This window comes from Sorex fumeus, unplaced genomic scaffold (genome assembly GCF_029834395.1).
Source record: "Sorex fumeus unplaced genomic scaffold, SorFum_2.1 ptg000157l, whole genome shotgun sequence".
Taxonomy (NCBI): Eukaryota; Metazoa; Chordata; class Mammalia; order Eulipotyphla; family Soricidae; genus Sorex; species Sorex fumeus.
Window position 1 is genome coordinate 180,149 of NW_026606214.1, and position 23,674 is coordinate 203,822.

General features: G+C 47.3%; 1 protein-coding gene across 1 annotated transcript in view; it reads right to left on the reverse strand.

Moving 5' to 3' along the window:
- CC2D2A (coiled-coil and C2 domain containing 2A) overlaps nucleotides 1–23,674 on the reverse strand; it is a 120,655-nt gene that overhangs the window by 851 nt on the left and 96,130 nt on the right. Inside the window, exons 29-36 of the mRNA XM_056107296.1 lie at nucleotides 22,872–23,045; nucleotides 15,147–15,350; nucleotides 12,668–12,757; nucleotides 11,516–11,629; nucleotides 8,503–8,637; nucleotides 4,917–5,039; nucleotides 2,822–2,880; nucleotides 459–636 (exon numbers count right to left, since the gene is read on the reverse strand). Coding sequence (XP_055963271.1) covers nucleotides 459–636; nucleotides 2,822–2,880; nucleotides 4,917–5,039; nucleotides 8,503–8,637; nucleotides 11,516–11,629; nucleotides 12,668–12,757; nucleotides 15,147–15,350; nucleotides 22,872–23,045 — 1,077 coding nt within the window. The remainder of the gene's footprint in view (nucleotides 1–458; nucleotides 637–2,821; nucleotides 2,881–4,916; nucleotides 5,040–8,502; nucleotides 8,638–11,515; nucleotides 11,630–12,667; nucleotides 12,758–15,146; nucleotides 15,351–22,871; nucleotides 23,046–23,674) is intronic.

The following is a 23,674-nucleotide window of genomic DNA, read 5'->3' on the forward strand; positions in this document are numbered from 1 at the left end:
CCAGCAAGGCTTAACTGGCAGAGTTTCGGGCTGTTTTCTGTATGTCAGTCTGGTAAAGGACATGAACACTTAATAGCAGGTCATAGAACTTGGCAATAATGGGGATTTTTCTTGGCAATGGGAAGTAATTAGTATAAAGTCCTGTCCTTTTCCAAAGCCTTATACTTTCTTGTGGTTGGTTTCAACTTTGCAGACCACCGAATCTCCCAGGAGTTAGCCACGGGTTTTCATTTTCCTCATACTTGGGATGTTGTTTTATAAAAATTTTTCACCGGATGCTTGATTTTTTTTTTTTAATTGTAGAGAGGCATTTTGCTATGTTGTCAATTACTGAAATTTGAACTTGAATCACTGGTTAGGATCTGACGTTTCCTCTGTGTACTTGGGGGAACAGTGTCGGTGTTGAGACTCACAGAAGGTGTGCCTGAGGGACCCCCGCCCCGCGAGCCAGTGCTCACCCTGTAGTCGCCCAGCTGCCGCAGCAGCTCGGCCCGGTGCTCGTCCTCCACGTCCTCCCCGTGGCTCTTCTCCAGCAGGGGCAGGAAGTGGCGCAGCGTGGAGGTGCAGTACCTGTTCCACCGCGTCAGGTGCCGGGGCCTCCAGTCCATGATCTTCTCCTTTAGTATTTTTTCAACCCTGTTCATTTTAAAAAAAATTGCAATTCTTACTTATGTTTTGCTTTTCCTTCATAAGGAAAAGTACAGTTTGGGGGGGCTGGGGCAATAGCACAACAGTTTGCCTTGCAGACGGCCGACCTGCATTGTGCAGCTCCCAGCATCCCATACGGTCCCCTGAGCACTGCCAGGAGTAATTACTGGGTGCATGAGCCAGGAGTAACCCCTGAGCATCGGTGGGTGTGGCCCAAAAAGCAAAAAAGAAAGAAAGAAAGAAAAGTACAGTTTGGGGATTTAGGTGAATACTTGCCTACATTTTAGTGAGCAGTTACCAATCACTAGGTGTGATTAGTACCAAACACAAACTATTTCCTGGGGATTGAAAAATAGACTCAGGTATCCTTAAAGGTTATCCTGCTGAGGCTGGGAGTAGACCTGTGAACTGAAACATATTCTAGAGGGCACAGCAGATGCTTGGAATGCTCCTACAAAAGTGAACCCTGAAACTGAGCAGTAAATTGAGTATTTAGCCAAGGGTTTTCGAAGAATGATTTTATGACCTTTTTTGGATACAGATACAGTCCGTTAGTGCTGAGTTTGAAATCCTTAGGACTGTCGGTCTTACACAGTTCCTACACCAGTGATTTCTATTTGTGAGGATTATTCTACATTACCTTAAAAATACCTTTAGAATATGCATCATCTCGCCCGTCAGGCAGAGCCTGGCAAGCTCCCCGTGATGTATTCAATATGCCAAACACAATAACAACAAATCTCAAAATGGAGATGTTACTGGGCCTGCTCGAGCAGGTTGAAGAACAATAATGGGAGGACAGTGCAGTGCAGTACAGGGCAACTTAATTTGTGATGTCCTGCTTTATAGTGTATATGAAAGTACTGGGTCCACAGATCTGAGACTTAATCATAGACTGAAGGAAGTAGATACTATTTACTGAGACTGTATTTGCTAGATACTGTGCTCAGTGCATCTTACACATTTTGTTTCTTTAATCCTAATAAGCCCTATGAAGGGGGAGGCTGTTCTGGGTTTATTTTTGAGGGGACAATAGGATACAACCGACTTGACAATAACAGAAAGCCTTCTAGCACCTCTTGTACGTTCCTCCTAAAACATGCAGAGGTTCAGGGCCCTGCATCTTTGCTTGGGGTTTCAAGATACTCTAAGCGAGAAAGATCTTAGGAATTACTTTGTGCTAGAAAAATAAATGGCATGAGTCTAAAAAATAGTAGCACTGTAGCACTGTCCTCCCGTTGTTCATTGATTTGCTCAAGCGGGCTCAGTAACATCTCCATCGTGAGACTTGTTACTGCGTTTGGCATATTGAATATGCCACAGGTAGCTTGCCAGGCTTTGCCGTGCTGGCGAGATACTCTCAGTAGCTTGCTCTCCGAGAGGGGCAGAGGAATCGAACCAGGCTTGGCCGGGCCGGCTGCGCGCAAGGCAAACGCCCTACCACTGTGCTATCATTAGTATTTTAAATATATTAAAAGAAACAAAAGTATTTGGTATTTGAGGAGGATTCTATTTTTTTTTCTGTTTGGGTTACTCCTGGCTCTGTACTCAGGAATTACTCCCGGCAGTGCTCGGGGGACCGTATGGGATGCTGGGAATCGAACCTGCGTCAGGTGTGTGCAAGGCAAATGCCCTACTCGCTATGCTATCGCTCCAGCCCCTTAAAAGGGGTTTAATCATGTCATTTGACACGTTGATACCAGAGAGGGGATGTGTAAGCTTTTCAGTCAGAAAAGCACCCTCCCCCCATCACTCAACAAGTATCTGAGACTCAGTTTCCCCATTTCGGAAACGGGGATTAAGTACTATGAGGATTCCAGTAGGTTCATGGCAGCCTTTTCTGCGTTTAAAACCAGCTGAAGTTCTTTCAAGCCACTAACTGGACAAAAGAGGCCTATTTAGGCTGAGGATTCTGCCATGCCTGGACAGGCCATGATGCTGAGTTCTGTCAGAGGCCAGCTGTTGGCCATGCCCCGCGGGCGCTGGCCACACCCTCTGGAGCCAAAGCTTCCTTGAGGGCCGTGGGATTTAGAGATCACTTCTGCTCCTGGGATCTATAAACACAAATTAAAGTTTAATTGCCCCAGTTATTTCACATTGATCCGGACTCAGAATAGCTTAGTCTTAGGCTAGTAGTGGCAGATTATGGGTGGATTTAGGTGTGTCACGTGACCTGTCCTGGAGCTCAGCTGCAGCTGCTTTATCCGTGCGTTGGTAAATGAGCTCTTCTGGCTGTAAAAGGAAAAATAATTCAGGCATTCCGGAAATCACCAGCACACAGTTCTGATAGCTGTACACTGTTTTCTAAATCAGTTTTTTAAATGATGAGTCTTCTGGTGAGTGAAATGAGTCAGAAAGAGAGGGACAGATATAGAATGACTGCATTCATTTGTGGCATATAAAAAACATAGTAGAAGATTCATATCCAAGGTCAGGGAAAACATGGGCTAGGAGGACTGGTCAGGGTTGGAGTCTACCACAAGTGTGTGGGGGTGGAGGATAGATAAGATAGAGAAGGGACCAGGATAACAATAATAGTTGGAAATGATCATACTGGACATGAAATGAGTGTTAAAAGTAGATAAAGGGATATGCACAATAACCTTTCAGAATTACAAACAAGGAGGGTGGGGGAGGAATGGAAGGAGGGGGAGAGGGAGGAAGTGCCTGCCAGCCTGTCATAGAGGCAGGCTAGAGGTGGGGTCGGGGGTGATGGGAGGGAACCTGGGGACACTGGTGCTGGGAAATGGACACTGGTAGAGGATGGGTGTTGGAATACTGTAGAACTGGAATCCAATCATGAACAGCTATGTAGGGGTCTAGCTCACAGTGAGTCAGTTCAAAAATCTTGGGAAAAAAACATGAAGCTTCAAGCACTCAATCAGACAGAATATTAGTAGAAGATGCCAGTGTACTCGTGATTCACCTTCAGTATCACAATTCCTGTGCTGTGTCATTCTCAATTTCATTTCCTTTCTCTTGCAATGAAAATAGCTATGCTGAATTTCTTTTTTAGCACTCTTTCAATACAGATTGAATGCCTACTATGTGCCAAGCACTTTCACAGGTGATGGGGAATTGTAAGTAAAGCCCTGACACGTGTGTGTGTGTGTGTATGTGTGTGTATGTGTGTGTGTGTATGTGTGTGTATGTGTGTGTGTGTGTGTGTGTATGACAGTGGAGACAAGCAAATTAACATAACATGTTTTGATTTCACTACACATATTCCCAAACAATATATTTAGAGGCAGTAAGGATTTTTAGAGTGCCTACGAAGATTAATATTTATTCAATTTTGTTACTAGAAAATCTTCCACTGTGTGCCAGAGTGTTTCCACTGTTCCAGTCCTTGGGCTGTGAACTGCACACTGTATTTCCAGGGGGAAGGGAATCTTGTATGTGCCACCTGGTATGCATGGGAGAGTTTTGATAGGGCAGTATGTTTAAATCCTTAGTTTAAATAGGGGCCACGCCCTCCGTTACTCCTTGAGGCCATTGAGGACCATCCGGGCCGTACCCCGTGATGCTGCAGAGCCCAAGATTGCGCTCAGGCTTGGCGCGTTCTAGGCCCGCGTTCCACCACCACTCTACCCCCCAGGCGTGACCCACGGGGAAAAGCATAGTTTATATTCTGCACCCGGAACACACTAATAGATGATGGTGTCAGTTGAACCAAGTTTTAGTAAACTGTAAACATGCTTACTACTTAGGTCTAAGAACTGCACCTCTGTGGTACTTTCCCACAGTCTAATTTGCTTTGAAAGCAATGGTAACATTAATTCAGTGAGTTGGGAACACCTGGTAAGATATTAAGTCCAGTACTTACTCTTTGGTTTTTGGGCCACCCCCAACTGTGCTAAGGGCTCACTCCTTGCTCTGGGCTCCGGGATCACTTGTGGTCGGGCTGGGGACACGTGCCATGCATGCTGGGGATCAAACCCAGGTGAGCTGTCTTGGGGCGAGCTCCTTGTCTACTGCACTGTTTCTCCAGCCCCTAAATACAGGACTCTTTATGTCATGGGACTCCTCGTGTCCAAGTTTTCTTTTATAGATGCATACACGGGGTCATAATTAACAGTGTTTTTTCTTACATTAAGGTGAGCTCAACTATCTGTGAAAGCCAAATGTAACTGTAGATGAAGTAATCTAAAAGACTCAGATGAGGTATTTAAGAAGAGAATTAAGTCTCAAAAGAATAACCAGCTCTCTCATACAAACTTAAGATCTCCGGCCTTCTTTGTGTACATTTATCTATAAAATAATCCTACCTGAACACTGGAAAGGCCGGGATACGGGAAGCTTCTTGAAAAGAAAGATTTCCATAACTTGGGCCTGGTGACATCAAAATTTATCCTTAGTGGGGAATCATACCGTTGGATATTAAACCAAATCTAAAAGAAAACAAAATTTGGTTAGGTTAGCACATATTGTTGCGTGTGCTTGCGTGCGTGTGCGTGTGTGTGTGCGTGTGTGTGCGCGTGCGCGTGCGCACGTGTGTGCACACGCGCACACACTTGATTGGAGAGAGAAGCAGCAGAACAACCCTAGCCAGAAACAAACCTATTTAAATGGAAGGGAAGCCGGGTCATTATCTTACGTGTCCAATGTACCCCAGTGGCTCCTTACTCACTTGACAAGCCTAAATCTTTAAAATGCCCCTGTCTTGTCCCAGTGACATCATTTCTCACTTCTCACTCCAGAGCATCCACAGTCTTGGCTGGGCCTTGGTGTGCTTGGCCTCACGTGAACTGCCCACTTCTCTTTTCCCTGTGTGAAGCCCTTTCCCTGGAGGGGTACCTTCATCAGTTTCTGCCTGCCTTGTTTCCTTTTGGCTTCCCTCCCGTTTAATTAGGATTATTTTTATTACTAGTTTGAGACTAGACAAAAATGCGTAGCGGCAAGACGCGGTTTTCACTCGGGCTGCTGTGACTAACGTAGGCGTCTGGTGCCGAGTGGCATGTGAAGGTGGCAGTGTGTGGTCGGTGGGTTTCCTCTGACAGGGAGAGCGATAGGATTCGCAGAGAGGATGGAGGAAGAGAAAGTAATTAAGAGGTGACTCCCAAGGCTGTTACGGGGCGTTCGTTTTCCCTCCCAGTGCCCGGGATTAAACACTGTCACACAGGCAAGGCAAATTCTCTCCTACTGTGCTCATCCCTGGCCCAGACCTACAGGTTTTGTTTATTGGTTGGTTGATTGATTTACAGGGCTGGGGATTGAATCAGGTCCAGTATGCGCAAGATGTGTGTTTATTATGGAACCACATCCTCAGTTGGCTCGTTCCAAGCATTTGGCCTGACTAATTGGATGATGGAGCTATTTCTTAGGCTCAGAAATGCTCCTGAAGGAGGCCAGGAGTTTGGGCCTGAAGCTATCTGATATCCAGATAAAGATATTGAGGAAGCAGATATTTCAGTGTGTGCATGTGCATGTGTGTGTGTGTGTATTTACATATAATATGTAAAGTTATATACACATTTTGGGAGTGATCAATTTTTGCATATTTCTAGAAACATATATAGAACAGAGCTTAGGTGAATATGCCTTTTGAGGATCAATGATTTTCAGATTTGGCAAAATAAGGGAAAAACAGCAAAAGGTTTCAGAGAAGTGGTGACCAGCATGGGAAGTAGCCGTGATGACTTGACATCAGGAAGCTGCTTTGAGAAGGCCGGGTCAGGCCCAAGAGTAGAACGGATGCACTTGTCTTGCATGCAGCTGACCCTGGTGTGGTCTCTTGGTGGCACATATGGACGACTGAGCACTGTCAGCAGTGACCCTGGAATACCGAGCCAGGAATAAGTCCTGAGCACCACCTGGTAAGCACCCTCTGACCCCTGCCCCTTCAAAAAAAAAAAAAGCAAAGGAGTTTTTCTTTTCTTTTTTTTTTTTTTTTAACAAAGAAAAGGGTGAGAAAAAGAAGAAAATGGGGGAACTGGACAGATACTATAGCAGGCAGGATGCCTGCCTTGCACACGCTGACTCGGGTTCAATCCCCATCATCATATGGTCCCCTGAACACCACAAGAAGTGATTTCTGAGTGCAGAGCCAGGAGTAACCCCCGAGCAGTGCTGGCCAACAATGAGAGAGAGAAAGACAGAGAAAGAGACAGACAGACAGAGAGCTGGGCAGCGGGATCCAGTGCTGGAAAGAGAGAGAGAGACAGATTCAGAGAGACAGAGCTGAGCAGCGAGAGAGAGACAGAGAGAAGGGAGACAGAGAGAGGACAGGCAGTGGAGAGAGAAGAGGGAGGGAGAAAGAGAGAGGGAGAGGGGGAGAAGGAGAGGAGAGCCCGAAGCAGCCGGATCCAGTGCTGGAAGGAGCCCTGGTCAGGCTCCACAGGACGCTGAATCCAAAGTGGGACGTTCTGAGATTCTCGTGCAGGGAAAGGCCCACTGCTTTGTAAATCACAGAATAGTGAAAGCTGATCATTGAGAAACTTGATCAGGCAGCTCAAAGCAAATAATAAACTGGATAATCTGGAGGCTGTTGATATGAAGGCCATGTGAACAAGGACAGCAGGGAGGGGAGGAAGTGAGAGAGGGGAAATCAAGGGGAAATCCTCTTTCTTTCTTTCTTTCTTTCTTTCTTTCCTTCCTTCCTTCCCTTCTTCCTTCCTTCCTCTCTCCCTTCCTACCTCTCTTCCATCCCTCCTTCCTCCCTCCTTTCCACTCTTCCTTCTTTCTCCTTCCCTCTTCCGTTCTTGCTCCTTTAGTTCATCCTTCCTTCCTTCCTTCCTTCCTTCCTTCCTCCCTCCCTCCCTCCCTCCCTCCCTCCCTCCCTCCCTCCCTCCCTCCCTCCCTCCCTCCCTCCCTTCCTTCCTTCCTTCCTTCCTTCTTTCCTTCCTTCCTTTGTCACAAATGGCATTGCTTAGGGATTACATCTGGCTCTGCACTCAGGAATCACTCCTAGCGGTGCTTGGGGGACCAAATAGGATGCCAGGGATCGAACCTGGGTCAGCTGCATGCAAACCAAAGACCCTCCCCACTGTACTATCGCTGCGGCCCCTCAAGGACATTTCTGAGGTTTGAACCTGAGTGTGTAAAATTCATAGAAATAAACTAGGAGGTGAGCTGGTGGGCAGGCTGGTGGGAAGAGTCCTTTGAGCTTTGGGTACATGGAGTTTGAGACCCAAATAAATCACTTGGGTGTCTAACCAAGTGTGGGAAATGTAAGGCTTAGAGATTTATAGCCAATGACAGAGTTAGTGTTCATACCTGTCGTTCGGGTGCATACTGAGCAGTGCTGAGGTCTTATTCCTGGCCCTGTACCCAGGGATCACTTCTGGCAGGTCTTGGAGGAGTAAGGGGTGCCCAGGATCTAACCCAAGTCTGCCGCATGCAGGGCAAGCACGCTCTCCACTGTACTGTCTCTCCAGCCCACAACTAGTTTCACTTTTGTTTGGAGGCCACATCCGTCTGGCTGTGCTGGGGTCACTCCTAGCTAATGACAGACACAGTTAGGGTTTCTCTGCTGCAGCCACAATAAACAACCACTGAAATCTGGGGGTGGCAGAACAGAACATCTCCCTTTAAGGGGTGTAGGAGCTCCTGAAAGAAACTTAGGAGGTAATTGCTGCAAGTAAACAGTTTATCAGTAAACCACTGGGAGGAAAGCATTCTTTTCATGAGATTAGTCTTGTCACATGCCATAAGAAAAGAAGAGGAAGCAAAGAGAGAATGAGCCGCTGGATTTGTTTAACTGTGGTAAGACAATGGGACCGTAATATCTGGGGGCCTGTCACTGTTGGTATGTGTGCATGTGTTCATGCAGGTGTTTTCTGACATAAAATATTGAAGCTGGCATATCAGTTTAAAAAAGCTAGCCATGTTTAAGGGAAAATGCTCCATACTTACATTATCGGGACCTATTAAACAGCCCACACTTTTTAAGGGACAGAATGTATCGAATTGTTCATAACAGTGCCCACTGCAGGGATTCCATATTAGGTAGTGACTCTGCTCCCGGGTTAGCACGTAGGCAGTTGGCCCCTAAAGAGAGAGAACTGTTAAAACAGTTTCCAGCCAGTGATGCAAGGAAAATTCGAACAGACAGGTCATCATTTTGCTGGACTCAAATTTCTAAATCCATGGGAAAGGGGGACCATTAGTTTGAAGTTCTAGTTCTTTAAACTAATGGTCTGGATTGGAAAGAAAGTTTGGCATTGATTTTTTTCCCCCCAGATTGTTGTATCTGCCACTAGTACTGTGTGGTAACCTCTTGGACCAAATAACCTGTTACCAATGAATGTGTTTTTAGGTTGAAAAACTATTATCAATGGAAAGAAACGGCATTTTTGGGTGAGCTATAGTACAGGTAGGGCCTTGCAACCAACCTGGATCGGATCCCTGGCATCCCCTATGATCCCCTGAGCACCTCCAAGAGTAACTCCTAAATGCAGAGCCACGAGTGACCCCTGCACATCACTGGGTGTAACCCACAAACCCAAATATATTTAAAAATTTTTTCTTTTCAGAGTAAGATGGCTTTTAAATGGCTAGAAGACTTATATTTTGAATGCAGAAATGAGCATGTGATACCTCCTCCCCCCGTCCCCCACCTTTCTAAACTGAATCACCGTGAGATACAGTTACAAAGCTTTCATGTTTGAGTTTTGGTCATACAATGGTCAAACACCCATCCCTCCACCAGTGTACATTTTCCGCCACCAAAATCCCTAGTTTCACCCCCCTCCCATCCCAATTGTTCCCTCTGCCTGTGTGGCAGACAATTTCTACAATACTCTCTCTCTACTTTGATTGCATTTAATATTTCAGCACCGGTCCCGCCATTATTATTTGGAATTTCCCCGCCACCACTCAAATCTGCCGAAAAGGCAGTGCTAGACAATTTAGTTTGTATTGCTTGTTATGAATAGCATAAGATGTCGCATAGCCGCAAGAGCAGCCGTGTGCTCCGGGAATTCTAAAATTTAGATAATTAGGGCCTGGAGAGTTCTCTGCAGCAAACTGCTCTGTTCTGAGATTGTTTTGTGTGTCTCTGGATCATGGCTGTTAAGGAGCTTAAATAGTAGCCAGATGCCATCTGTGGGCGTCATCTCAGGGCCCTGTAGGGGTTGTGGATGAGGAGGGCCAGCTCCTCCCCTATCCCTGAGGCTGGCGTATGGTATCACTGAACCCATGGACCTGGACTTCTCATTGGGTTCTGGAAGATGGGTTTCATCTCCGGTCAGCGCATATGCAGGGGTTTGGAAGGACACATGGCCCAGAGTGGTCACACCTGCACATGGGGAGGGTGGGGGCTGGGCTGGGAGCCTGGAAGGGCTTTCCGCTTGGAACATACTTAGCAGTCTGTATGGCCACCTGTGTGCATGCTGGCCCCCTTTATCACTTTGCTTGGGCAAAAACAAAAACTTCAGGCCTCGGCTGCGTGAGTTACATGCTTTCCCACTGATCCTATCCCCCGGTCCCTTTGTGTACATTAGGTTTGTTTTTACAGTGAAAATGTTTTTATTCATTTCTTGCTCAGTTTGATCTCATTTGATGCACAGCAGCCTTCGGGGGCCAGCGGGGTCAGCAGTATGGTCCCGGGTTCCTTCTCAAGCACAGACCCACGTGGTGACACAGAGCCCTTGCTGAAGGTGAGCCCCGCCTCAGGCTGCTGGCCCAGCGCTCTCCCTGCCTTCCCTGGAGCCAGCTGTCAGGAAGGGAGCTGCAGGGAATGAATTAGGGACCCGGCCTGGGGCCACCTGCAGCAGGACCTGTGCTAAATCCTGCCAGGTCCCAGAACCTGGCATCCTCTTCTTTCAGAATACTCTTGGGAAGCACTGCTGCAATCCAGGTGAACTTTCTCAACCTGTACCTCCAAATTTTCCAGCATGCCCCAATTTAGGGATATTTTTGGGTTTTTTTTTTTTTTTTTTTGCTTTTTGGGTCACAGTCAGTGATACACAGGGGTTACTCCTGGTTTTGCACTCAGGAATTACTCCTGGCGGTGCTCAGGGGACCATATGGGATGCTGGGAATCGAACCCGGGTCAGCCGCATGTAAGGCAAATGCCCTTCCCACTGTACCATCGCTGCAGCTCCAATTCAGGGGTATTGTAATGGGCATTGTTTTCTTTGTTTTCGTTGAACCACTGGGAGATGCACAGTTACAAAGCTGTTCATGATTGGGGCTGTCATACTATGTTCTAACACCCGTCCCTCCACCAGGGTACATTTCCCACCACCAATGTCCCCAGTTTCCATCCCGCCACTCTTCACTGGCAGACACTTTTCTCCTTTCCCTCGCTCCCTCCCTCTCTCCGTCTCTGTCTCTCTCTCTCTCTGTCTCTCTCTCTCCCCCCCTTCTCTCTCTGTCTCTGTTTCTGTCTCTGCCTCTCTCTCTCTGTCTCTGTCTCTCTCTTTCTCGCTTGCTTTTCCCTTCTGGGCATTATGGCTTGCAGTGCAGGTACTGAAGGGCTATCACGTGCACCCCTTCCGCTCCTCTCAGCACTCAGTTCATGTCTAGAATGACCACTCCCAACTCTCACGCAGTGGGCTTTGGAAATCAGTTCTAATAGTCGTGCACTCGGCCATCTAGTCGGAGTGGCTGTGATCATGTGGAGACACAGCCGCCAGGGTTCTCTGCATGTGGTGTCCCCTTCCCAGCCAGGCTAGCAGCAGGCGTGGCAGAGACTAACCTGGCTGTACCCCAAGAGCCCCCTCACCCCTCAGCATGAGTAACGGCAGTACTGAAGGAATCGGGATTCTCTCAGGTGGCGGAAGAGACTCACAGGAAAACAGCAATGTGGCTTTTGCATGGCTAAAGGCTCCAGTTTGCAGGAATTCAGTCTGAAGTCCCACCCCGGGCCCAATCAGACCACACAACCACACTCAGCTCTTCAAGGCAGCCCACGTGTCCTTACCTCAGGAATAGCATTTCCCATCACGAGCCAGGCCTTTTTCCCCAGGGAGAGAAAATAATTACACAGCAGTACCGCATGCTCTTCTTCATCTCCTGCCAGGAGATCAAGAAATTGCTGACAAAAAGAATGAAAGGTAGTGTGGCATTCAGTGACTCGTTCTGCATTCGCCATATGTCATTCTAAAGAATGCTTGTTGAGTGATTATGCCTGACTGTATGAGTTGCTTTAAAAATACATCTTTTAATGTTGGTACTGTGTTTGCAACTCATTAAGTAAAACACAACTCAGAGGCTGGAAAGGTAGGACAAGGGCTAAACTGATTGTCTCTCGTGTGGCTGGCATGGGATTGATCCCCAGCACCACATATGGTCCCGAGTACACTGCCGGAAGTAACCCCAAAGGCACCACTAGGAATAATTCTCAAGCACTGAGCCAGCAATAGCTCCCAAGCAAATGCTAAGTGTGGTGTTCGGAACCAGATCCAAGCAAATAGGAAGTCTGTATGTAAATTCTTAGTGTGTGTGTGTGTGTGTGTGTGTGTGTGTGTGTGTGTGTGTGTGTGTGTGTAGGGATTTAGGCCACACCCACAGGAGCTACTTCCTGCTCTCAGGCTCTCTGCTTCATAACAAACTAATGTTGGCTGCATGCAAGACCAGTGCCTTAACCCCTGTTTTTTTTTTTTTTGGGTCACACCCGGCGATGCACAGGGGTTACTCCTGGTTCTGCACTCAGGAATTACCCCTGGCGGTGCTCAGAGGACCATATGGGATGCTGGGAATTGAACCCGGGTCGGCTGTGTGCAAGGCAAACGCCTTACCCACTGTGCTATTGCTCCAGCCCCTTACCCCCTGTATTAACTCTGTTAACCCCACTAATTTTTTAAAACAATTTTTGTTCTTTTAACTAACTGAATCAGGAACAAAAAAATGCTTCAGAATGGAGCTCAAGCTCTTCTTGATCTCCTGCTAGGAGATAAATTGCTGACAAAAAGAATGATGTTCAGTGACTCGTTCTGCTCATCCGATGGATGGCCAAGATGATTTATGTGAAGACACACGAAGCTTTCGGCTGAGCACTGGGCAGACTGTGGAGGTCGCATTCAGCAAGCAAGGCCAACCCCTGCTCCTGGAGGTGTGAGGGAAAGCTACTTACATCCGAGGTGCTCCAGAGGTCGCAGACACCAGCAAAGGAGACTGTGTCAGGCAGGAAGGGGATCAGAGACACGTACCGAGCCACCAGCTCCTACGGAAAGGAAGGGAGCTTTGGAAAAACCACTTTTGAGAAGACAGAAAGTCTGACCTTCCCCCTCAGTTCTTGAAAGACTCACATCTTGCAAGCGTTTTTTGACTACCAAATGCTCACCAGCTGTTTCTTAAGTGCTGTGACCTGATTGGGTCCTATTCGAACATCCTACGGGAAGGTTATTGTTAGTTTCCACCTTTCCCAGGTGAAACGCTCCTGGGTCTCCTGGAAACTCCTGCATCGCCCACTCCTGGCAGTGCTTGGGGGTCTGTATGTGGTGCCTGTGACTGAATCATGGTTGGGGCATGCAAGGTAAATGCCTTACCTCTTTCCTCAGTTATCTTTTTTTCCTTTTTCTTTTTGGCACTCTTTTGGGGGTCACACCTCAAGGTGCTCAAGGGACCATATGGGATGCCGGGAACCAAACCTGGATTGGGTGCGTGCAAGGGAAATGCCCTACCTGCTGCACCTGCTGTGCCATCCCTCGAGCCCTCCTCATCTGTCTTTTCTTCACAGATTTCCCCTGCCTTTACCATATGTCAGGACTGCGTAGGTTATATTTGAGTGGATTTAATCCAGGCTTTTTATTCTCTTGTGTTTTCCTCTTATTTATTGTCAATACCATCTCCTCGTTTCTTCCTTAATTACACGAATCTGTAAATAGCCTGGCTCTGTGATACGGCAAATCTTCCCACTGAACCCTTTTCTTCAGCATTGTCTTGACTATTTTTATACCTTTGCACTGCCATGTTAGAATCAGCACATCAAGCTCCTTTAAGTAATCTGGTTTGACAGTTTTAGTCCTTTCACTGGGAGGCTCAACCCCTTTGCTTTAGGACTACTTGTAAATCTTTAGAGACCTTATTCAGTTTCACATTTTTGTTGTTACCTTTGGGCTGTACTCCTGGCTCTGGGCTCAGGGATCAGTCCTGGCGGGGCTCAGTGGACTGAATGTGGTGCCAGGGATTGAACCCAGGGACTGTGTGCAAAGCAAGCGCTGTGCCTGCTGTACTATCCCTCTGGACCTGATTTTCACATTTCTGTCCCTTTCTGTTCTGAATCTGACGATTCTAAGGTCTGCATTCTTTGTGGCTTAAATCTGCAGTTTGTTGTTTCTGCTAACTGCTCCAGAAATAATGACTTATTTCCTCATCAATGATCAATGCTATATTACTTAGGCATTTTTCCCCCTCTTTTTTTTTTTTGAGGCTTAGTTTAAAAGAACTTCTTCTAGACCTAGGACATAGATGTGCTTTTGATAGGGATCGAGGGGTGATACCAACAGGAAATACCACCAATAACATTTTCCACTGGTGTCTTCCAGGTCAAACAGGGTAAATTCCAGTCCCAAATGTGAGTAAGTGCTGCTGAGTGAGTAGGAAATTCTCAGGAGTGACGTATCCATCCAGAGTTAAGACTGAGGAAGGCAGAATTCTCTCTGGAAGGCAGGTCTTTCCTCGTTGCTATTCTGACTGTTTCTCCTCTGCCCCTGAGTCTCTCTGCAGCCTTGGCAGATGCCCTAAGCCCTGCATTATTTCTTGTCCTCAGCAGCCGGAGGCCCAAGAAGCAGTTTTCCACACTGGGAATGATCAGCAATGATCAGAGCAAACTCGGCTTTGAGGCCTCACCTTGTGACATCTTGCTTTTTTATTGAGTCCTATGTCTTCTGGGGTTTCTCCATTCACCTTATTCTGTTTCAGCTATGATCTTTCAAATGCTTTAAGTATCTAAGAATCTTATTCATCACTCTAAATATTTTCTACTAGAAGTTTTCAACATGCAGTACTATACTAGGGATAACAGAAGTACCCACTAGAAATTGATTAATAAGAAAGTAAATGAGGAGTGAACCACAAGATATATGTGTGTGTGTATATATACATATATACACACATATATACATATACATACACACATATATATATACATATACATACACATATATATGTAAACATCTGCAGGTAAACATCTACCTCTGAATTCAATTCATTGAAGCTTAGAGCACCCAGTATAAACACCAAAGTTATCTTGGTTTGAAAGCAGAGGTCTGAGTGATGCGAACAGTAATTGAGAATACATCATGAAAAGGTTTCCATAAGACACTTAGTGTTAATGTTAATTCTCCAGCGTCTACCATAGTGTCAGAAACACAGTAAGCATGAGATAACTGTTTACTGAAAGAATCAACCAAAGCTTCCTATCCTTCAGACATTTGTAAGCAAAGTAAGTCTCCTAGTTCCAAAGAAACTTTAATCATTCCATGAATCATTAATGATCCTGATAGAGTCACTACTGCCTCAAGTATTATGAACTCAATGTCATGAAAGTGGCCATTGCTGAAAATTTAAGTCCTTGTAGCCCCAGCCCTGGAAGTTTACAGAGTACTTACTGCCGTTGCCTGTGGGTTATTGGGGTGGGCAGTGAGGAGCTCCTGAGGGGGGTTCAGAGGCTTGAGATAACGTGTAACGAAAACGGTTTTTCCACTGATGTCGATCACGGTTGTAAAGCACTGACGGTTTGGGAACTTTAAGGCACATTCAGCTTGAAACTTTTCTGTTGCTTGAAGTAATTTCTCATCTTCCTGTGAATCAAACTTCAGAAAGAAAGTGTCCATGGAGTTTATATATGATCACGGGAGACACAGACGAACTTGCTCCTATCCCATAGTCAACACGAGCTACACGTGGGTCACAGGAAGTATCCTGAAGACTATCCTATCCCTATGGATTCAGCGGATTGTATTTAGGACCCGGAACTTAGGTGAACTCAGCAAAGTACATTCATTAGGACTGAGTGAAAACTGCAGTCAAGGAGGCATCCAGAGCTCGAGTTAGTAAAACAAACTCAGAACGTTAAACTAATAAACCAATATTGGCCATGAGATTAACTAATAGTGTTAGGGCATTTTGATGGTGATTTTAGAGAGAAAAGGGACTCAGAAGTTCAATATCATAAATGCAAAGTTTAAGCAACTCGTGTAATTATAATAAATATCCATACAAGGGAATATTTTTAAAGGTTTTAGATTCATAATGTATTAAGAGTAATGGATCTCAAGGATAAAGGTCGCAGAGCTAGAAGTGTTAAATGTTTTAAGTCATTTGTGATCCAGCAGGAGCTGCAAGTTTCCAGGATTCTTTCCACTTTTTTATTTTTTAAGGTGCCAGGGATCAGACCTTCTTTACACACATGAAGCTGCACAAAAGGCATGTGCTCTCCACTGAGCCACACTGCCAGCTTTCCGTTTTATAGACACAATTCACACACAACTCTAAGGCATCCTTATAACTTATTTATCTTCCATCTGAAAGTACCTACTTGTTTCTCAGAGTTTTCAAAAGTGGTCCAAAGCAGATAAATCAGTATGTGTTTTTGGTTTTCTTTTTTGGTTTGGGACCACACCCATCAGTGCTCAGGGCTTACCCCTGGCTCTGCACTCAGAAGTTACTTCTGGCAGTGCTCAGAGACCATATGGGATGCCAGGGATCAAACGGGGTTGGCTGCATGCAAGGCAAGCACCCTGCCCGCTGTGCTCTCTCCATTCCCCAAACACCATTTGTTTTTAGAAGTTATTCTTTCCCCTGACTCAACCCATTGCTAACAATAGCACAGAAAGGAGATTTTTAGATGTCTTTATAAGATTTTCATTGTTTAGTATACAAACACATATTGTGGCTTTCTTTTCAGAGGATTTCAAAACAACGGATATTACTAGGAATATTTAGCTTTCAGTAGAATTTAGATTCAGGAGAGTGTTTGATAGTTGTATTCCGTTTTGTTGTTTTAACCAGGGGTTCACCCTGTGGTCGAGGAGGGAGGAACAGGAAGTGCTGAACATCAAACTCAGTTCTCCCGGTCATGTTCTCCCCCCTTGCGCTGTCTCCACAGCCCTGAAAGGTGTCTTTTGCTTTACTTTTTAAATGAGGGACATCAATCCAGGTTTTACCCTCATGGTCTCTTAGATAGTTAAAAAATTGCTAATATATGACATGTTTGCTTATTCTGTCTCCATCATAGAATAAAATTCCTAAAGTCAGGGAAATTTGGTCTGTTTTTTTGTTTTTTTGTATCCGGCACTGAAAATACAATATAGTATGTTTTGGTGTTTAACAAATACCACTGCCTGGATAAACGAGTGAATAGAAATATGCCAATAGTTTGCCTAGTGCAGGTAGGATCTAGCATATTCTCACTTCTCTTGCTGGACTGGGACACTCATTTGGATTTTATCACTGTACCCAGGAGAAATTGGGGTAATGGTGGGGTTAGGTAGGATGGAGGCATCTCCCAAAGCCTAGTATATTTTCATGGGATGTCCCTGTGACCCCCACAACTTACCACATTTCATCCTTTTAACCACCTGCTACTTAGCACAGAGCCAAAACATGGCAGCTCCTCAACGGATACCATGATGAGTACATAAATATGTTTAAAAGATACGACGGTAAGAGGACTGTAGTATGATCAGGCTACAGACTCCTAGGGTGAATTGCCAACCAGAAACCATCCTAACTTTAGAAAGTTGGAGATTTATGAAATAAGGAAGGATGATTTGGGGTGCTTATTTCAGAAATAAGGTCTTAAAGAAGCCTCTAGTTGAATTAATCCATTTCCTTCAACTCATTCATTTACTTATTCATCCTAACAAGTGTTTTCAATTATTCCAATAATATATTTTTGTATTATTATTATTATTATTATTTGGAACTTCACAAATGTTTGTCAAGAGTATGAAAAGTCCTAAGTTCTAGGGATGACTCGATATGAAACAGTCCCCAAGGAACTCTTAGGCCAGAGGGAACCAGCACTCACAAGCTTCAAACAGCTGAGCCGAGCACCAGGGAATCAGACAGGCATCAGCAGGCAGGAAGAACAATAAAAGTCTTAGTTCAGGACTGACTGATTAGCCTTCAAAATGGAAACAGAGGGGGCTAGAACTTTCTCTGCCACATGGGCCTGGGGGCCTTGTTGGACACTTGGCTTTGTGACCTGCATTTCTGAGAGCAGAGTCCTGTCTGAATAGGTCTGTGTTCCTTTCAGCAACCTTCTTGCACATTTCTCTGATCATTATACTTGCTTAGGATACCAGGGTGCCACTGGAAGGTGTGAAATGGTAACAGATGGCCCTGTGTGTAGACTTGAATCTCTTTTTGTGAGTTTGGTTTTTGGGTCACACCCAGTGGTGCTCAGGGATTACTTCCAGATCTGTGCCCAGGGATCACACCTGGCAAGGCTTGGGGACCACATGGGGTGCCAGGGATTGAACCTGGATTGGCCACATGCAAGACAAATGCCTTACCCTCTGTGCTATCACTCCAGCCCAGACATTGGTAAAATCTTAAAAAACTACCAAGGGAAAACTAGATACTGAAAAAAATTGGGGGATTTATGATGAAATTAAGGTGGAACTCACATTTAGGATTGTGTGTGTGTGTGTGTGTGTGTGTGTGTGTGTGTGTGTTATTCAAATTAGAACCTGGAGTCTTATATGTGTAATGTGTGTGCTTTGCCAGTGGACTACCTACATCCTCTGTCCTAAAATTTGTTAATAGTCTTAATCTGCCTCAATTCTTTGCCTTCTAATTTAATTTAAATTTTTGTGGGAAATGGAATGGGTTTCTCCTCATCAATATCTGTTCTGTCACAGCTATATGCTTCTTTGAAGCTGGCAGATTTTAGGGACTTGGACATTCCCCAGATGCAAGTAACATTACAACTTGGACTTCTCAGATTCAAGGCCAAATAAAAATATGTTTGACAAAATGAAAGGCAAAGTCGAGGGCCAGAGAAATAGTTCACAGGGTTGGAACACATGCTTGCTATACACGATGCCCTGATTTAGTCCATAGGACATAGGATTCTCTGAGCACTGCCAAAAAAAAAAAAAAAAACAACTCAGACCTCTAGAAAGTAAGACATCATACATCATAAATAGGAGAAAATATATGATAGCATACATCAGCTAAAGGGCTAATATCTAGGTCCACAAAGTGCTCACAAAGTTCAACAACAGAAAAACCAATAAACCATTAAAAGATGGGTCAAGGAGATGAACAAGCCACTTCCCCAGTGAGGATATCAACACTTATTATCAGGAAAATGGAAACCACAATGCTATCAACTCCGACCAGTGAGAATGGCATATATCAAAAAGACGGGGGTAAAAATCAGTGCCCCATTTAAAAGAACAAGAGAATGTTATCTGGTCAAGCCTCTATGGAAAACAGAATGAAGAGTCCTCAAAAATATAAGAATAGAGTTCCATGTGACCTAGAAATTCAACCACTTGGCATCTCCCATCAACTCCACAGCAACATCGATTGAACTGCTGTTTGCACACCTGTGTTCCTGGCAGTGCTTGGGAGAAGAGCCAGAGGTGGAAACAAGCCAAATTCCCAACCACAGATGAGTGGATAAAGAAGCTGTGGTGTGTCTACACAACAGAAGCGTTTGCAACTGTAATAGAGGGTGATATCGTTTCAGTTCACTGCAACATGGATGGAAGCAGGGGATTTCACCGTGCAGGGAGCCAGTCAGAGGGAGAAGGACAAGTCAAGATGGTCTCCCTCATCTTTGGCACACAGCGACCAGACAAGGGAACAGACAGGAACAACAGTGATAACCCCCTGGCCCTGGATTACAAAACAGATTAGCGGTCAGTGCTGGAGGGTCAGGAAGGAAAAGGCTGACCAGAAGTGACATCCTGTGGGCACCACATGGCAAGGTGCATAGCTTGACATCAACACCATGAAATTCAGCATGATTGTAAATGTGATACATAATATAATAATAAAAAATAACGGTAAATAATAATAAAAATAATAATTATAAAAGTATAATAATAATAAAACTAAAAAAAGGAAAAGGGAAAAGAAAGATCAATCTGCACATTCATCCTGGCCACAGTTAGAGGATCACACATACACTGGGAGCTTCATGAAGGTGGCAGGGGACAAAAGCAGCTGATGAAAGCCTAATTTAAATAGGCTTTATTGATAGTGAGGGGTTAAGCATCTACTGATTGATGAAGGGGTAAAACAAAATACTTGGTACCTTTGTAAGCGTGCCACTCGTCTATCAGACAAGAAAGAAACAAGAGGAGGGTTTTATTAGCAGAAGTCGAGTCTATTAAAACCCTGTTTGCAACAGGACAATCTCAGGCAAAGGATGTTTGTTGGCTGGCTTGGGGGCCACATCCAGCTGTGCTCAGGGCTTATTCGTGGCCTTTGCTCAGGGGACCATGGGCAGTGCTGGGGGCTGACCTCAGGCTGCTCGCACATCAGGTTAGCAGCTGTACTGGCTCTCTGGCCCCTCAAGCAAAGGATATTCAAATGAGAGCTTCAGGAGATTTATGGATTTTAAAGGAAGATTCCATGAGTAAATCTCTAAAAAAAAAAATCATATGGAGGGGGGCAGAGAAACAATACAGTGGATAAGGTGCTTGTCTTGGATGCGGCTGACCCAGGTTGGATCCCCAGCACCCCACGTGGTCCTCTGAGCCCACCCAGAGTGTTCCCTGAGACATCCGGGACCAGTAGAGCTGGGAGACATCTCTGAGCACAGCTGGGTGAGGCCCAAAATAATAAATCAATCCTGTGGAGGGCCTGGAGAGATAATAGCGAGCAAGGCACCTGCTGGCATTGGTTAACCTTGGTGAGTCTCGGAGGCCACGTATGGTCTTCCTAACACTGTTGGAAGTGCCTGTTGGTCAGCAAGTGGCCCTGACTCTCACCCCCTCCACCCCCCGAATCCAAGGAAACGGTCACACAGGGGCCAGCAGTCAGAGGAACACAATGTGCTCATCTGGAAGTCCCTGTCAGAAGCCCAGTGTGGCCGCAGCTGGCAGCTGAGCGGCTCCTTCCAGAGCCCCACTCAGGCAGGGACTCGCTGAGCGGCCCTGCTGCCCCCTGAGGGTCTGGCCTGTTCCTCCGGCTTCCTTGTCAAACAGCTTCCTAGCATGTGCCCTTGGGGCAATTCTGCCCCAGCCCCAGGCCAGCAGAAGTGGCAGCCTGAAGCTGCTGTCACAGGGCTGGAGGGAAGGCAGGTGGCAGAGGCCTCCGTGGGTCCTGTACAGGGACCATCTTAGTGCCACGAGGGCTGTCTCCCCACACACTCACATTCCGGAAGCTTGCCTCCTGGTGGTGGTGGTGGTGGTGGTGGTGTGTGTGTGTGTGTGTGTGTGTGTCTGTCTGTCTGTCTGTCTGTCTGTGGGGGAGGGGGTTACTTTATGTAAAGAACACACCAGCCACCTGAGAGCAGATGACTGGAGAAACTATGGCACATCTACACTATGGAATACTACACAGTGGTTAGGAAAAGTGAAGTCATGAAATTTGCCTGTAAATGGATGGACCTGGAGAATATAATGTCGAGTGAAATGAGTCAGAAGGAGAGGGCCAGGTATAGAATGGTTGCACTCATTTGTGGGATAGAAAAATTATATATATTAGAGGACTAATATCTAAGGCCAGGGAAAACAGGGGCTAGGAGGACTGGTCAGTGGTTGGAATCTACCCGTGTGTGTGTGGAGCGGAGGGCAGGTAAGATAAAGAAGGGACCAGAATGACAATAATAGTTGTTAATGATCACACTGGACAAGAACTGAGTGTTAAAAGTAGGTAAAGGGATGTACCTGATAAACTTTCAGTGCCTATATGGCAAGCCACAATGCCCAAAAGGGGGGGGGGGGGAGAGAGAGAGAGAGAGAGAGAGAGAGAGAGAGAGAGAGAGAGAGAGAGAGGGAGAGAAGGAAAATGCCTGCCATAGAGGCAGACATTGGGGGGTGATGGGCAGGAACCTTGTGTAGAGAAATGTACCCTGGTGGAGGGATGGGAGCTGGAACACTGTAGGACTGAAAGACTGATCATGAACAGCTTTTGTGAGGGTTTATCTCAGTGATTCAAAAAAAATATCCCTGTGTCTGGAGCACTGGGGTGGGCCAGGGTGGGGGCTGGCTGGAATGTGTTTTGTGGGTCTCAGTTGCGTTTATACACTAGAATGCAGAATTTTCAGACGTTCCGGACCGGGTCGGGGCTCCAGCATTTCTGCCTGAGGCTGGTGGGGGCAGTGACGCTGCCTCCCACTAGGCCTGTGTTGCCAGTGGCCCTGGGGCCCTTCTGTCCATGCCATGCCAAGGGAACACTCAATTGTGCAACTGTGGCAAACACACTCCCAGCCCCCCCCCCCCCCCCAAGCCAAACTAACAAAGGGACGGGCTGCACCAGCTCCATGCCACCACCAGCTTGTAGGCGTCAGAGTCCTGGGCCGACAAGCCCGCCCAGGGGAGCCGCGAGGACGGCCGGATGGGCAGACTCCGGCTCACACGCAACCTCTGGCTCTGACTGAGGACTGGCAGGGCAGCCCCGCGCCTTTCTCAGCCTCTCCCTTGCGGCCAGCCTGGGGAGGAGGGGACCAGGGAGGGAGGGGGGGAGGGCAGGGGCCACCCGCGCACTCCCCCCCCCCCCCCCCCCCCCGCAGCTGGACGCGCTGATGTGTCTGTCACTCTCCGGAGCTGGTCCCGGCCAGCACCCCAGAGGGTCCATCGCCGCGGGGTCTAGGGCACTGACCTGGACACCTCCGGGGGCGCGGCCGACCCCCAGCCCATCCGCCGTGTCAGCGCTGGTTTTGCTCCCGCAGCGGAGCCCGTTTCTGCGGGGCCTCGGCCTGTCTCCGCGTGGGGAATCGCCGGGGGGACCCGGGGGCTGCACGGCACGGAGCGGCGTGGCCGCGTCCTCTCCATCCCACCCGAACGGCCGAGAAACAGGGAGACCGTGGGGTGCGGAGGGGGCCAGGCTGACGCTCTGCGTGGTCGTGTTTGGTGGGAGGAGACTCCTAGGCAGTGCTCGGGGGCCTGGGAGCCACTTTCCAAATGTGCTGGGCCAGCTGGTCGGGCGGTTGCACACCGGGCCCCAAGGGTGTGGTGCAGCCCAGGTCCTACGGGTGGGTGCCCCCGGGACCCCCGGCAGTGCCCGGCGCCTCCGGGGCTGCCCCCAGCCGTGCCAGGGAAGCACGTGGCATTGGGGACCGAACCGGGACCGCATCCCCCGCGCTCCGCCGCCCGACGCAGCCTCCCAAGCACGCCAGCGCAGCCGGTCCGGGGGTCCGGGGTCGTTACCTTTTCTCGAATGGGCTCCCCCGGCACCAGCTGCGGCTCCATGGTGATGAAGAGGGTGAGGTAGGGGCCGTCACTCGGGCTCCTCGCGGGCTCGAAGCCCCTCTCGGCCACGCTCCGCTCCCTGCTGTAGCCCAGGAGTACGGGCGGGATGTCCACCTTAAAGGTGCCATCGATCTGCGTGGAGAACACACCCTGGTCCACAACGGCCTCCTGGGGCTGGCTCCCCAACAGAAACTCAGCGGCCGGTGCCGGCTCCCCCTGTCTGGTGCCGGGGTGCTCGGGGCCGCCTGGCAGGCACTGCCCTCTTTCCAGGCCTTTCTCCCTCTGCTCTGTCTCTCTCTCTGTCTCTGTCTCTGTCTCTTTCTTTCTTTCTTTCTTCTTTTGAGCACTATGGTTTACAATACAGATACCGAAAGGTTATCATGTATATCCCTTTACCTACTTTGAACTCGGTTTTTGTCCAGAGTGTTCATTTCTATTATTTTTATTTTATTTATTTATTTGCTTTTTGGATCACACCCGGTGATGCCCAGGGCTTACTCCTGGCTCTGCAGTCAGGAATTACTCCTGGCTGTGCTCAGGGGACTCTATGGAATGCCCGGGATCAAACCCGGATTGGCAGTGTGCAAGGCAAACGCCCTCCCCGCTGTGCTATTGCTCCAGTCCCTCTGCTGTTTCTCTACCCTCTCCTAGCCCTGCAGTGCAGACCCTCACCCTCTCTGCACACTGAGAGGCTGCCTGCACTTAGAGCCGTTGGGGAGGGGAGGGTGGGGATTCTGAAGGGCTTGGCAGGAACATCTGGA